The sequence below is a fragment of the Hemitrygon akajei genome, chromosome 29 (genome assembly GCF_048418815.1).
Source record: "Hemitrygon akajei chromosome 29, sHemAka1.3, whole genome shotgun sequence".
In the NCBI taxonomy this organism is placed as follows: Eukaryota; Metazoa; Chordata; class Chondrichthyes; order Myliobatiformes; family Dasyatidae; genus Hemitrygon; species Hemitrygon akajei.
In genome coordinates this window covers 41,567,381-41,583,414 of record NC_133152.1, presented here as the reverse complement: position 1 = coordinate 41,583,414, position 16,034 = coordinate 41,567,381, and the positions used below count along the sequence as shown (strand labels likewise).

The window sequence follows — 16,034 nt, the reverse complement described above, 5'->3', positions numbered from 1 at the left end:
CGCCGCCTAGGTGTTAAATAAAATTGGTTGGTACTCTCCCGCCGGACTGCCGGCCTCTGTCACACAACCTCCCGACGCCAGATGGCAGCAGGGCGCAATGTCGAGCCCCGGTTCACAGCCACCCCGCATCGTTACGTCATTGTCAGGCACAGGTCCCGCCTTCACCGAGCTCTTATTGGCTGCGTAATCCCGTTCGCGGCCGCTGACATTCCCACAGGGAGGCGCTTCTGTCAATCACAGGAAGGTTGACGTAATGCCCAAGGAGAAGCGGCCGGCGTTGTTAGTTTGCTCGCCGCTTTGAGATTGAGAATTTAATATTTTTTTGTTGAGATTCCTCCTCTGCATTTGGATCTGGGCTCCCCGGCGGCGCTTTAGCTCGCATGCACTTTGCCGGGAGGAGATTGCGGGTAGTTCGAGGCCAAATCTAGCAGGACCGGGACCGGGACCGGGACCGGGAGCCCGGAGCGCTCGGCTGTCTGTCATGGGCTTGGAGTGTTGTGACACATCGGCTACAATTGTATCCGCCCGCCGCCAGCTGTAACATTGTTGCCGCCGCTTCCCGAGCCGGCCCGGCCCGTCCTGTCCACTTCCTGAGCTTCTGTCTTTCCATCAAGGTAACGGTGTGGGGATGGAGGGCTGGGGGGAGGAGGATGTGTGTGTGTGTCTATGTGCGGGGGGTGGGGAGAAGTGGATGGGGAATTGCATTTTATCTGAGTGAATTTGTATTGATGCGAATGGGAGAGGATGGGCGTGTGGGGGCATTCTGAATTGAAAGGTGTAGGGGTGTATGTGTTTGTGGGTGCTGGGGAATGGGGGAGGTTAAATGTCTGTGGGGGACGAATGAAGGGGAAAGATGAAGCTGATTGTGTGTGGGGTTGAAGTGAAAGGAGGTTTAATTGGAAAAGGGCCTTAATTGTGTTTGTGTGTGGGGGTGAAGTGAAAGGGGGGTTTAATTGGAAGGGGGCTTAATTGTATGTGTTGGGGTTGAAGTGAAAGGGGGCTTAATTGTGTGTGGGGTGAATGAAAGGGGGCTTAATTGTGTGTGAGGGTGAATGAAAAGGGATTGAATTGTGTGTGGGGATGAATGAAAAGGGGGTTTAATCGGAAAGGGGGCTTAATTGTATGTGGGGGTGAATGAAAGGGGGTTTAATTGTGTGGGGGTGAGGTGAAAGGGGGTTTAATTGTTTGGGGTAAAGTAAAAGGGTGGGGGCAAAGTGAAGGGGGGTTTAATTGAGTGGGGGTGAAGTGAAAGGGGGTTAATTGTGTGTATGTGTGCTGGTAAAGCGAAGGGGTGTTTAATTGAGAGTGAATTGAAAGGGGTTTAATTGTGTGTGTCTAGGGGTTAAAGTGAAAGGGGGTTTATTTGGGGTGAACTGGTGGGGTTAATTTTGTCAGTGTATAGTGAAAGGTGGTTTAATTGTGTTTGGAGTGAATTGAAAGGGAGTTGGGGTTGGGTGTGTGTCGGTGGAGGGGGGGGTGAGTTCGGGAGTGAGGGTGGCCTTGTCTCCGGTGTATTGGTTCTGTGGTTTGGATGTTGAAGAGAGAATGGATCGCTCTGGGGGGTGAACGACGCGGGTTGGGGCGTTGGGTGGTAATACCGGAGGAGGGGATTGGATGCGTGACAATCCACGAGTGCTGGAAAGCACGAGGGATGAAGGGAAGGGGCGGGTGGGTTACCGGGGCCTAAAGAGCGCACTGACGGGGTCTTTAAGCCCCCTCCCCCAAACACACCTCATCTGAACTCGTAACATGGGATCGCACTGGGTAACTCACTCCCCCAGGGGTTAACTGGTTTATTTAAAACTTTATTTTAACTGAGTCAGATTATGTTCGAGTAGTCACTCTCCATCTGAGAAAAATTCGAATACCTAGGAGTTAATTCTCTAGTTAAAGGCGAGTTGGTCCTGTTTAATTTTGGAGCAGATTGGGAGTGAGGCGGTGAGCGGCCGCGCTGGCGGAGTCTGTGCGCACCGGGAGACTGAAACGGCTCCTCTGTCTCACTGCAGATCAAGGGCGTGTACTCTTCCAGCCATTCGCTTCTCACTGGTACTGAAGTGACTCTAAAATGCAGCTTTCAAAATCTTACGTGTAACATAGTATGCTTTTATTTTCTGCTCGTTATCGTATGTGTGTGTGTGAGGCAGGAGTGCTGAATATTTCAGTGGATGTTTGCAGGATCCGGCCCTGGGCTTGAAGTGTGGGAGGGGGACGGATTCCGAATGCTTTTTTTGGAAGCGTTGGGCTGTTTTGAATCTCACCGCAGCTCTGATCGGGCAGCCATGTTTGCGGTGTCACAATTGGGAAAGTAATCACAACAGCGCGCTGATGGATTTATGCGAGAGTGTGTGTGTGTGTGAGGGGGAGAGTGTGAGAGAGAGAGTGACTTGCTAACACGTCCCTTCGCGATCTCTGATGCAGGGGCTGCCCGCTGCGAGTCCGAGCGAGATGTCTGGGGCGTCAGTCAAAGTGGCGGTCCGCGTGAGACCCTTCAACTCCCGGGAGATCAGCAAGGAGTCCAAGTGCATCATCCAGATGCAAGGCAGCTCCACCAGTAAGTGAACCCGGCCGCCTCGGCTCGGCTCCCCTTGAATCCGAAGGCGTCACGCATGTCCATCGACTCTGTCTGTGCCACACTGCAGATACAATCACAAGGCATCAGGCTGGTTTCCAGCGAGCAGGAACCTCCTTCCTTTGTGGAGCGTTAACTCTTTATCTGCAGCATTTATCCTTAGTATGTCTCCGACAACGGCAATCTCTCAGGGTTTATACGTGGGATTTTGTTTGTATGTTGAAAAGCTTAGAGTGGATGTGGAGAAAATGCTTTCCTATGATAAGTGAGGGATGAGAAGGTTTTTTTTAAGCCAGAGGTCGTTAGTATGTCTCCCACAATGGCAATCTTTCAGGAGTTTATACATAGGATTTGTTTTTAAAGAATGTATAGATTATTGAAAAGCCTGGGCAGTGGATGCGGAGAAAATATTCCCTCTAGTAAGTGAGACTAGGACCAGAGGGCACAGATTCAGAATGGAGGGATGTCCGTTTAGATCAGAGATTAGAAGGAGTTTTTTTTAAACCAAAGGGTGGTGAATCGTTGCCAAGGATAGCTGCAGAAGCCACGGCCATTGAGTATATTTAAAGTGGAGGCTGATCGGTTTTTGGCTAGTCAGGGTGTCAAATGTTATGAGGTGGAGGCAGGAGAATGGGGTTGAGAGGAATAATAAATCAGCCATGATGGAGCAGAAAATGGCCTAATTCTGCACCTATGTCTTATGTAAAGAGTTTGCACTAATTTAGTGGAGTTGCAAATTAATTTGCTATCTTATTTATTAAAGTGGCAGTCATATTTAATTTGTGGCACTCTTGTGATATTTTAGATGTTGCAAGCAGACAATACAGCGTTTGGAGCAAATTAGTTCAAAAATGTCAACTTTTTTGACATCAGAAATGGTGATAATTTGCTTTCTGATGGGAAACGGGAAAGGAGACATGTTGCTGTGGTTATGTTAATCATTTATACTGAGTGTATCAATGTTCTGTTTAAAAATACGTAATGACAACCCAAGACTAACCCAAATGACATCAAAAATGATGATGAATTCCTTTCTGATTGGAAAGGAAACATCTTGTGTTAATTATTTATGTATTCTTGCAAGAAATGCACTCAGTGGCCATTTTATTAGGTACACTTGTACACCTGCTCGTTAATGCAGTTATCTAATCGGCCAATCATGTGGCAGCAACTCAATGCATAAAAGCATTAATTTTCTATCTTATCTCTTAAAATGGTATTCATATTTAATTTGTGGCGGTCTTGTGATATTTACGGACACGGTCAAGAGGTTCAGTTGTTGTTCAGGCCGAACAACAGAATGGGGAAGAAATGTGAGCAAAGTGACTTTGACAGTGGAATGATTGTTGGTGCCAGATGGGGAGGTTTGAGTATCTCAGAAACTGCTAATCTCCTGGGATTTTCATGCACATCGGTCTCTAAAGTTTACAGAGAATGGTGGGGAAAAACACACAGAAAAAATCTAGTGAGTGGCAGTTCTGTCAGCGAAAATGGTTTGCTAATGAGAGAGGTCAGAGGAGAATGGCCAGACTGGTTCAAGCTGACAGAAGGTGACAGTAACTCAGATGATCACATGTTACAACAGTGACATAAAGAAGAGCATCTCTGAATGCACAACACATCGAACCTTGAAGTGGATGTGGTGGTAGCTGCCGAAGACCATGAACATACATTCAATCAAGAGGAAAATCTGCAGACACTGCAAATCCAAGCAATACACAGGGAATGCTGGAGGATCTCAGCAGGCCAGGCAGCATCTGTGGGAAAGAGTACAGTTGATGTTTCGGGTCGAGACCCTCTCTGCCAGAAGCGTTAACTGTACACTTTTCCACAGATGCTGCCTGGCCTGCTGAGTCCCTCCAGCATTTTCTGTGTGTAACATACATACAGTGGCCACTTTATTAGATACAGGAGATACTTTATGAAGTGCCCACTGGGTGTATGAATATCAGAAATACTATCACTCACATTAACTTGCATCTGAAAGAGTTTTTTTGAGCTCTGTCTTTTTGTTTTTTGTTGCCCCTCTTTTATGGTAATGATCAATTTGCAAGTATCAGCAAGACTTTTAAATGCGCAGTTATTGCATCCACCAACATTGCATGTTCCAAGAAATGTTTATGAAGTTTGTTTTGCAGTATTCATTGGGAATATATTTTGACAGGATTGTGCTTGCACAGCCAGTATTTGTAAATGAGTGCCATCTAAAGTTTGTGTTTTAATGTGGTATGTAATGTTGATATAATGCTATCTGGAATTGTTTTGATTCGTGCGTGTGTGTGTGTGTGTGTGTGCTCGTGTGCATTCACCGAGCATTTTCCTGTGCCGATCGAGTATTCCGAACACATTTAATTTTGTGCTGACTGAGCTGGTGGGTGGGGGGTGGGGGGGGGGGGGGGGACTGGATTTGCTTCATCCGTTCGGCGTAGATTATCCAAATGACTATTATTTTAATCCTGAACATAATAATGCAGAATGTAATACTGCATTAGCGCAAAAATAACTTTTGATATTTTCCCTAATCCTTATTAGGAAATGTATCAAAATTTATTTTTGCATTGAAATGGAAGCACGTAAAATATCCTATTAAAGCGGATATATTCTGCTGTGAGGAAGGTCGTTATTAATATTGAAAGAACGAAACGGAGGCATGTTGGCTGGAAGCCTGGTGACTGGATCTGACTGCATCTCTGCAAGTGATGTAAATTGATGCACGTCCCGTCAGGGTGGGAGAAGAATACCTGACGGAATCTTTGATGTGCTTTACTGAAAGATCTGAAGCTAAGGAATCTTTTGTGTCGTGCTGTGTATTACTGATTATTTTCTCTTAGGAGTTCTTACTGTTTAATCTGTAGCCCAAGAGCTGTAAGGTTTCCTCTTTTCTGCTTGCCGCCTCCTTCACTGGATGTACTGAAAGACTGAGTGGTTATTTTTCTTTTAATATTTAAATTCTCGCTCCTGTCAAAGTCAGGTCTGTTGCCATCTGCGCAAGTGCACGCCTTCACAGGTGCAATGAGAAACAAAACTTGTCTGCAGCAGCATCAGATTAGCAGCATTCACAAGAAAATACGAAACAAGCATCAGTTTTACACAGTTTCTGCAAGAAAGAGCAAGTGGTCGCTGGTGTTGCTAGAATGTGGTGATTAGGGTTGTGCAGGACGGTTCCAGAGCGGGATGGTTGACAGGTACGGGCATTTGAGAGCTCTGCCCGGGCTGGCTGCCCGCTCCTCTTCCAGGGACACGTTTGTGTCCGGTGTCCTTGGAGAGGGGGCACGAGGTCACTATGGGCATAATGGGGGATTTCTGGGAATGGTGCCCCCTCCCCGAGGGAATTGAATTTATAGACTTGTAGGTACTTGATGTTTGTATTTTTGTATGGATAAACTTTTGTAGTTTAGTTAAAAGAAAAGAATTGGGTGAAAGGTAGTAGCTGTTCTTGAACCAGGCTGTGTTGGGCTACTGGTTTCTGTGCAGCAGCTGCAAAAAGATGACAAGGCCTGGATGGTGGGGATCTTTCCAGTCCTGGAGAAGGGTCTCAGCCGGAAACGTCGACTGTTTATTCACTTCCATAGATGCTGCCTGACCTGCTGAGTTCTTCAGGCTTTTCGTGTGTGTTGCTTTGGACGTGTATCTATAGATAGATATGTATGGCTAGGGTACCTCAGACTCTTGCAGAGGACTGTATTTGTCAACGTGGAGCGGTGAGCAAGTTTGAAATCTGGCGGAAGCAAAGGATGTTGGGAATGATGAGGGTGGAGCGCTGCAGGAAGGGGGGGGTGTGAGAAGGCATGTTGGGCTGGGGGGGGTGCAGACATACGCAGCCCTGAGACACCAGGCAAAGTCATTTGATTCTAAACAGACAGACATACTTTATTGACTCATTCCACCGAGATGCAACACTGAGCGTCATAGGAAGTCATTCCTGCCTGTGGCCATCAAACTTTACAACTCCTCCCTTGGAGTGTCAGACACCCTGAGCCAATAGGCTGGTCCTGGACTTATTTCCACTTGGCATAATTTAGTTATTATTTAATTATTTGTGGTTTTATATTGCTATATTTCTGCACTATTCTTGGTTGGTGTGACTGCAACGAAACCCAATTTCCCTCGGGATCAGTAAAGTATGTCTGTCTGTCATTACAGAATGTCTCTCTGGTGCTTCCCTCTCCCCCTTTTCCCAACCATGATTCCCCTCTCCCTGCCCCCTTCCCACTCTCGGTCCACAATAGAGACCCATATCAGAATCAGGTTTATCAGCACTCACAGATGTCATGAAATGTTTTTTTTTGCAGCAATACAGTGCAATGCATAAAGTTACTACAGTATTGTACAAAACTCTTGTGCTCCCTAGCTATATATACGTACCTAAGACTTTTGCACAGGATGGTACATAATATCCTAAACATGTATAATTTGTTACTCATCCTCTGCTTCAGCCTTTGTCACTATTTCCACTCTTCCCTCCTCCATCTGCCAACCATCCCTCTCACCTGGGTCCATGTATCGCACGCCACCTCTTTTCCTGCCTCTTTCCCCTCTACTCTTTCAATCCTGATGTAGAGTCTGAGCCTGAAACACCCAGTGTCTGTTTCCTCTGCAGAAGCAGCTCGTCCTGCTGGGTTTTTCCAAGTCTTTTGCTGTAGTTTCCGGCAGTGTCTGTGTCAATGGGCGGATATTGTTCATTGGCATAAGGTGCTACATCTTGAATCAGAATCAGGTTTATTATCACCAGCATGTGTCATGAGATTTGTTAACTTAGCAGCAGCAGTTCAATGCAATACATGATATAGAAGAGGAAAAGTTTAAAAAAAAAAGAAATTAATTACAGTATATGCATATTGAATAGATTAAAAATAGTGCAAAAACAGAAATAATATAAAAAAGTGAGGTAGTGTCCAAGGGTTCAATGTCCATTTAGGAATCAGATGGCAGAGGGGAAGAAGCTGTTCCTGAATCGCTGAGTCTGTGCCTTCAGGCTTCTGTACCTCCTACCTGTTGGTAACAGAGAGAAAAGGGCAAGCCCTGGGTGCTGGAGGTCCTTAAGAATGGACGCTTCCTTTCTGAGACACCACTTCTTGACGATGTCCTGGGCACTTTCGTAGGCTAGTTCCGAAGATGGAGCCGACAAAATTTACAACCTTCTTCAGCTTCTTTCGGTCCTGTGCAGTAGCCCCCACCGCCCCCATACCCGACAGTGATGCAGCCTGTCAGAATGCTCTCCACGGTACATCTATAGAAGTTTTTGTTGACATACCAAATCTCGTTAAACTCATAATGAAGTATAGTTGCTGTAATGTTGACTGCTGGCCCTTGCAGCTAGCCTCTCATGACTGTCAGTGGAGCATCTTAGCTGACCCCTGTCAGGACAGCTTCGGCAGGGGCCGAGTTTCCACTTTCACATTACGTTGATGAGATAACCTGTGGCCTCCCTCGTCATTATATTTAACTTCTGACTAAAGTTCAAAGTGGAATTATTAATCAGGGACTCAAGATTGCTTTTGGGGCGCCATGGCAGTTAGGGCGAAGCCATTAAACTCGGGCATTCTGGCACCATCTGTAAGGAGCTTGATCACTCTCCCCGTGACCAGGTGCTCCATTTCCTTCCCACAGTTCAAAGACGTACCGGTTAGTAGGTGAATTGGCCATTGTAAATTGTCCCGTGATTAGGCTTGAGTTAAATAGGTGGGTTGCTGGGCGGTGTGGCTCGTTGGGCCAGAAGGGTCTGTTCCACACTGTGTATCTCTAAATAAATAGTCATTTTTCAGTACAAAGTGTAAAGGGGAAGAAAACGATTGTTACTCCCAATTCTAATGCAGTGTTAATAAAAAGCACAATAAATATAAAACACAACGTACAAATAACTCCTGAGTATGGCTGTATATCCACAAGATTATCTCACATGCATAAACTGATTTTATGTACCTAGAATGATGCTGGATGGGGGAGTTTCTGTACATAAGGTGACACGGGCAGGAAATGATAAAGTCACTGTTTGTATGAGGACCTCTTCCAGGTCATGTGTATACGTTACTATACACTACCTTCTGGTTCATTTTTCTTGCGGGCATTCTCACAGAAACATAAAGAAATACGTAAACAGAATGACAGACAACCAGTGTGCAAAAGGAGAGAAATTATGCAAATAAAATTTTTTAAAAAGTAGAACTTCATTATACCAAAATACTCCCGCTGTTGCATTGTATCAGAAAGTGGACATTTTAGTCATCTGTTGCAGGGAAATCTGGAATTACTTGAGGTGTTGGTCACTTAGTTCAATGAAGTTTGGAAGAATGAGGGACGATCTCATTGAGACCTACTGACTGTTGAAAGGCCTAGATAGAGTGGTTGTGGAGAGGATGCTTCCTATACTGGGGGAGTCTAGGACCAGAGGACACAGATAGAGTGGATGTTTCCTATAGTAGGGGAGTCTAGGACCATAGGACACAGATAGAGTGGATGTGGAGAGGATGCTTCCTATACTGGGGGAGTCTAGGACCAGAGGACACAGATAGAGTGGATGTGGAGAGGATGCTTCCTATACTGGGGGAGTCTAGGACCAGAGGACACAGATAGAGTGGATGTGGAGAGGATGTTTCCTATATTTGGGGATTCTAGGACCAGAAAGCAGGTCCTCAGAATAGAACGACATCTAGAACAGAGATGAGGAGGAATTTCTTTAGGCAGAGGGTGGTGAATCTGTGGCATTCATTGCCACAAACAGTTGTGGAGGCCAAGTCATTGAGTATATTTAAAGTGGAGGTTGATAGTTTCATGACTAGTAAGGGTGAAAGGTTAAGGGGAGAAGGATGTTGATTATGCATTAAGTCAGCCATGATGGAATGGCGGAACAGACTCGATCTGCTGACTGGCTTAATTCTGCGCCCGTGTGTTCTTTTTTGTCTAAGTCAAACTTTCCTCAATATATTTGTAAAAGGTAGCATGCAGATCAAGATTGTGATGCATTTAAGTAAGAAAGGAGGTTTGTAATTAATCTCACAGAAGAGCAAGATAAATTTTGCACTTTTAATGGTAATATCATGTGTTTTTTGTTGTTTTGCATTAAGACATTTGATCTAATGGCTACATGATGTAATGATTTAATAGTACTGACCAGCCTCCCCAGTGTTGAAGACACCTTCAAATGGTGATGCCAGGACATGCACTCTTCTCATTGCTATCATTACGAAGGAGGTACAGGAGGAGAGGGAAAGAGAGAGAGAGAGAGAGAAAAAAAAAATTCATTTCAGGAACAGCTTCTTCCCCTCTGTCATCAGATTTCTGAATGGACAATGAACCCCTGAACACTTTCTCACTATTTTTCCCCCTCTTTCTCCACTTAATTTAATTTGTATATGTATTTTTATTGTAAAACAACTAATTTCACGACATATGCCAGTGATATTAAACCTGACTTTGGTTCTAGTTGTGGTATATCTCACATAAGCGGTGAAGTTTCTCCTGTTGCTTACTCTGAGAACCGTAAAATATGAGAATGAAAAGGTAGACTATTTTCTAAATGGAGAGTAAATACAAAAAAAACTGAGGCACAAAGGGACTTTGAGAGTCCTCGTGCAGGATTCCCTGAAGGTTAATTTGCAGGTAGAATCTTTAGTGAGGAAGGCAAATGTGATGTTAGTATTAATTTCAAGAGGACTAGAATATAAAAGCAAATATATAACGTTGAGACTTATAAAACACTGGTGAGGCCTCACTTGGAGTACTGTGAGCAGGTTTGGGTTCCTTATCTTAGAAAGGATGTGCTGAAACTGGAGACGGTTCAAAGGAGGTTCACAAAAATGATTCCAGGATTGAATGGCTTGTCATATGAAGAGTGTTTGATGGCTCTGGGCCTGTATTCACTGGAATTCGGAAGAATGAAGGCTGACCTCATTGAAACCTATCGAATGGTGAAAAGTCTTGATAGAATGGATGTGGAGAAGATGTTTTCTATGGTTGGAGAGAGAGAGTGTATGTGTAGGCCTCTGTTAGTCTCGATAGACCATGGATTTGCACCTTGGAAAGTTTCCAGGGCGCAAGCCTGGGCAAGGATTTTTTTAATGGAAGACCGGCAGTTGCCCAAGCTGCAAGTCTCCCCTCTCCACGCCACCGATGTTGTCCAAGGGGAGGGCATTAGGACCCATACAGCTTGGCACCGGTGTTGTCGCAGAGCAGTGTGTGGTTAAGTGCCTTGCTCAAGGACACACACGCATCCTCAGCCAGGCTTGAACTAGCGTCCTTCAGATCACTCGATGAATGCTTTAACCACTTGGCCATGCGCCAACACTTGGAGAGAGTGGGACCAGAGTACACAGCCTTAGAATACAGAAGCGTCCTTTTAGAACAGAGATGAGGAGGAACTTCTTTAGCTGGGGAGTGGTGAATCTGTGGAATTTTTTGCAGCTGTGGAGGCCAATCTTTATGTATATTTAAGGTGGAGGTTGATAGATTCTTGATTGGTCAGGGCATGAAGGGATGCGGGGAGAAGGCAGGAGATTGGGGCTGAGAGGAAGATTGGAACAGCCATCATGAAATGTCGGAGCAGACTTGATGGGCCAAATGGCCTAGTTCTACCCCTGTATCTTACGGTCTTATAGAATGGGAAGCCTGTGGATTGTGTCCAGTGAGATGGAGCGCTGCAGTGTTCATGGGTTCCCTTGGGCTAGAGGGCTCCAAAGTCAAAAATTAATCATGTCCTGATTTGTTGCCTTGGAATTCTGGTTGGATAAGTCTGAGAAGTTGCTGTGCTTTGGAGCTAAGGAGTGAACAACCTGAGTTCAGAGTTCTGCACTCTATGGAAGATATCAAGGCCTTGGAATAATTCTAGGGATAAGCATTTAATTGGACTCTGACTCTTTGATCCAAGGATTCTTTGAAAGCCAGGAATTACTTACTGTTGCTTATGACCATTTTATTAAATATTACAAGAGGAAAAAGGAGAAATGTTGAGAGAACAAAGGAAAAGACCAGACTAAAACGTGGTCGTGGTCTTCTCATACTCGAAGTAGAGATAACAAAATTCCATTGACAACAATTCAGAAGAATGTGTGTGTCACCATATACAACCCTGAGACTCATTTTCTTGCGGGCATACTCAGTAAATCCACAACAGAATTATAACCATAACAGAATCAATGAAAGACTGCACTAACTTGTGCGTTCAACCAGCGTGCAAAAGACGACAAACTGTGCAAATACCAAAAGAAAGAAATAATAATAAATAAATAAGCAATGAATATCAGGAACACCAGATGAAGAGCCCTTGAAAGTGAGTCCGTCGGTTGTGGGAACATTTCAGTGATGGGGCGAGTGAAGCTAATTCCCATTGGTTCAAGAGCCTGATGGTTGAGGGGTAATAACTGTTCCTGAACCTGGTGATGTGGGCCTTGAGGCTTTTGTACCACCTTCCCGATGGCAGCAGCAGGAAGAGAGCCTGATGTTGATGCTGGGGGCCCCTGTTGCGGGACACTGCTTTCCTGTGGCAGTGCTCCGTGTAGATGTGCTCAGTGGTGGGGAGGGCTTTACCTGTGATGGACCTATAAAATGTCTAGATTCAAGCGGCATGACACCTGCCACTGAAAACTAAGAGGTTTCTAGAAGGTGCCGGAGACTTGGGTCCTGCACCATCGTGTTCGGGAACCTGATGTTGAGCTGGTTCTGTCTGGAGCAGAGGATGCTGAGAGGTCTCGAGAGAGTGAGTGAAGAGAAACTGTTCCTACTGGCAGAAGAATCTCGAAACCAAAGGCACAAATGAAGGTGAACGACAGAAGAACCATAAGCGACACAAAAGAAAAATATTTTTACTCGATGGCTGGTAAAAGTCTGGAACTGCTGTGGTGCTGAAAACTGAGTTGATGTTGGTTTGTTATCGCCACAGGCAGATGCTGGAACCTGTAGTGACGCAATCTCCTGGGCGAGCAGATGTGTGGATGGGAAGGAATTGCAGACGTTTTGGGACAGGACCGCTGCGATGCAGGGTTTCAACCTGAAACGGCAACACTTCCTTCCCACCACGGATGGTACTCGACCTGTGGAGTTCCTCCAGGTTGCTTAATTTTCAAAAACTTTATGGGAAACAAAGGGAGGGTGAAGGTTCATGTCACTGACCTTACACATTCTGCTGGTCAATGCCCTTCCCAGTGACGCTGGAATCTGTCTGGTTTCACTTCGATGCTTACTGCCCATTACGCCGCTGGTGTTTAGGGCAGCAATGAGGGTCAATGGAGATCTCTGATGGTGCTCAGGGCTTCCTTCATCGAGTCAGGAGCTTCCTCTCGGTTTTCACTATCGTCAGTCACGCAAGTTCCGGGTGGAGACTCAGGAATACCATCACACTCAGATGTAGAAGGATTCTTCATCGCTATTTCCGTACCAGTTTTTGTTTGATTAGTTGCAGCTGCTCTGAGCTGAACCCCCAAAACTGGAGAACAGCTTTTAGTCTGGCCTCTACCCTTTGACCTGTTTGCATGGGTGACCCCACCGAGAGCCAAAGCCTGGAGCCCTGATTCAAGCCAACATAGCTCGCCAGGGCATTGAGGCACGTGTAATGCCCTGGTTCATACTTTTACTGTTATGCTGTATGTATTTCATTTTGGCAGTTCTGTGAGAGCGGTCTGTTTTCAGCTTGCTCCATTTCAGCTTGTTTGGGTTACCGTTGAAGATGAGGGATGATGAGGAATGAGCGCCAAGCCTTTGGCGGGAGTTTTTCTTGGTGAGGGACAATAAGGTTGGTCTTGGGCTTTTGTTCGAGAGGAGCTGAGGAGAGAAGACGCTGGGGAGAACCGGTCTCCGGTGGGAGACCCGTTTGTTCGAGATGGATTGTGAGCAACATTCAGAAGGTGGTGTGGGGGTTCACGCTGGCGAGGGCCCAGCGGGTGAGTGACAGGGAAGTTCAAGACCAGCTCCAACTTGTACATATTTGACTGTTTAATTAGGATGGGCCCTTTTTGTTATTCTTTCCTAACCCTTAAGTTAAGATTCTTAACTATAATTCCTTTAATTGTATGCAGAATACTGTCTGTTATTTGTAAAAAGGCAGCATCCACACAAACTGGCGTTTGGGGTGAGAGAGCACCTTCTCACTAGTTTGGCGGGGCTGGTGGTTCTCAAGGAAGCCAGGGTTTTTCACACACAAGCCTGCAAATCCCAACACAGTTGTGGTCATCTTGAAGGTTCACTGCTGTAATATAGGAAGATGAAGCCAACATTCATACCAGTTCCTGCCTCGCTTGTGAACAACTGCATTGTCCTCTTTCAACTTCTGTGAGCTTGTGCCCACACTAACATCTACTTAAGACAGCGACACTCAAAGTGAGTTGCTATTAGTATCGTCTATTATTGTCACATGTACCAAGATACAGTGGAAAATTTTGCCTTGGGTAACTGTTCATTCATATCAATCATTACACACAGTGCTTTGAGCTAGAACAAGGTAAAACAGTAACAATGCAGAATAAAGTGTAAAGGCTACTGAAATAAAGTGCAGAGTAGATAAGCGATAAAGTGCTTAATCATAATAAGGTAGATCATGAGACCAGGAGTCCATCTTATTGTTCAAGAGCCTGATAACAATGGGATAGCAGTTGTCTTTGAGCTTGGTGGTACGTGTTTTCAGGTTTTGGTGTCTTCTACCTAATGGGAGGGGGCAGAAGTGAGACTTTCCAGGGTGGTGGGGTCTTTGATTATGCTGGCTGCTTTCCTGAGGGTTAGACAGTCCATAGAGGGGAGGCTGGTTCCTGTGATGTGTGGAGCTGTGTTCACATCTCTCTGCAGTTGGATATGTGTCTGAAACAGGGGTTCCCAACCTGGGGTCTGTGGACCCCTTGCTTAATGGTATGGGTCCATGGCATAAAAAGAAAGTTGGGAACCCCTGATCTAAAGGGAAAGAACTTCAAAGGTTTAGGGGAGTGAGTGGAGGAGGTGCTATTGTCAGTTGTGCTCTTGCTTGGAACCGGAATAGATTTTTACGGGATCATTGACCTTTCTTGCTGTTGTATTTCTGTGAGGTGGACGTTGGGACATGGTGGTAGCGTTGGGCTCTTTAATGGCCCCCCAGCAAGAACCGGCTCGAGAATGAGGAAAGGGGCCTGTTGGACGATGAAGCTTTTGTGATCCACGGTTTCTTCGGAAGTTAAGAATGAGGCATAAAACTCATTGCTCACAATTGTTTCATTAAGTGTTACAAGAATGAACAAAAGAAGGGAGAAGCGTGGTGAGAAACAAAGAAGGGGAAGTCAGGCTAGGGAAAAGAGAGTGAACCATTGTGGTCTGGTCTTCTCATAACAGACCGATAATCCTAGCAGATAACAGCTAACCGATCACATAGCCAGATTCAGTAATGTTACCTACCACTGAAACACTCACTGAACAATTTCATAAATGATAGGTGATTGTATAAAACAGGAGCGTCAAGCTGCCAGAAAAATAACAATTCTGCAGCCCAGTCCAACGGAGCTGTAGAGGTATGAAACTGGAATAGGAGACAAAGCCTTGAAGATTATTTTCAGTTGTGGAGAATGTTTATTGAGACTCTTATTTAATGGCAACAAATTAATGCTGTACTTGGCTGGTATCGCCTCAATTACAGGTTGTTTGAGCCAGCAGAAATTTCAGGGTGGTGAACTTTGGCAGGTTGATACAGAACTTGCTTTAATTAGGTTGCCAAACATACAATTTACTCAGGGACAAGTGAAGATGCCAGGCTGTTAGTTTTACTCCCTTCATTTTGAATGGATGCTATACGGAAGGTTAAAAATAATTGGCGTCATGCGTGTCTAGAGCTGTCGAGGTGATTCACATATTCACCTTTATACGCTGCCTTTAAAATTGCGCTGGATTTTTCATTCAGCTTCCAATTATCTTTTGTGACATTCAGGCTTTGCACTCTCCCCTTGTTTTTCCCTCAAGGATGTTTGTGTGTGTGTGTAATTCATGACTTCAGATATTTGTCTGTTCAATGGATGGAAGTGTTACCGACCCAGTCAATATTTATTGCAACTTCCTAATTGCCTCTGAATTGAGAGGCTTTCAAGGCCGTTTGAGTGTCAGTCATGTTACTCGTAATCTATTGTCCAACTGGGTGAGTTTCCTTCGCTGAAGGACATGGGTAAGCAGCTGCATTCTCATGACACCTGCTAGTTTTTAATTTAGAGATAGAGCAGAATAACACACCCTTCCGGCCTGACGAGCCTGCACTACCCATTTACACCCCTGTGACCTACTAACCCGGGCGTCCCTTTGGAATGTGGGAGGAGACCGGAGCAACTGGAGGAGACACTCGCAGGGAGAATGTCCAAACTCCTTAAAACTGTGGCGGGAATTGAACCGGGGTTGGTGGCGCTGTCGTTGCGTTTTGCTAACCCCTACGCTACTGTGCCATGCCATGGTAGTTATGTGCTTACCATTATCATCGTTAGCTTCCTAATTCCCCACTTATTGAGATCTGATTCCCCAGCAGCCAAGCTGTGTC

General features: G+C 45.3%; 1 protein-coding gene across 19 annotated transcripts in view; it reads left to right on the top strand.

Annotated features, from left to right (window-relative positions):
* Positions 1 to 245: 245 nt before the first annotated feature.
* kif1b (kinesin family member 1B) overlaps positions 246 to 16,034 on the top strand; it is a 278,399-nt gene continuing 262,610 nt past the window's right edge. For 18 of the 19 annotated variants that reach the window (XM_073032205.1, XM_073032200.1, XM_073032199.1 and 15 more), the window contains exons 1-2: positions 246 to 614; positions 2,419 to 2,551. In XM_073032205.1, coding sequence (XP_072888306.1) covers positions 2,446 to 2,551 — 106 coding nt within the window. In that variant the 5' untranslated portion in view covers positions 246 to 614; positions 2,419 to 2,445. Of the gene's footprint in view, positions 615 to 1,930; positions 2,047 to 2,418; positions 2,552 to 16,034 lie in introns of those variants that run through there. The other variant, XM_073032191.1, reaches the window with a different exon arrangement.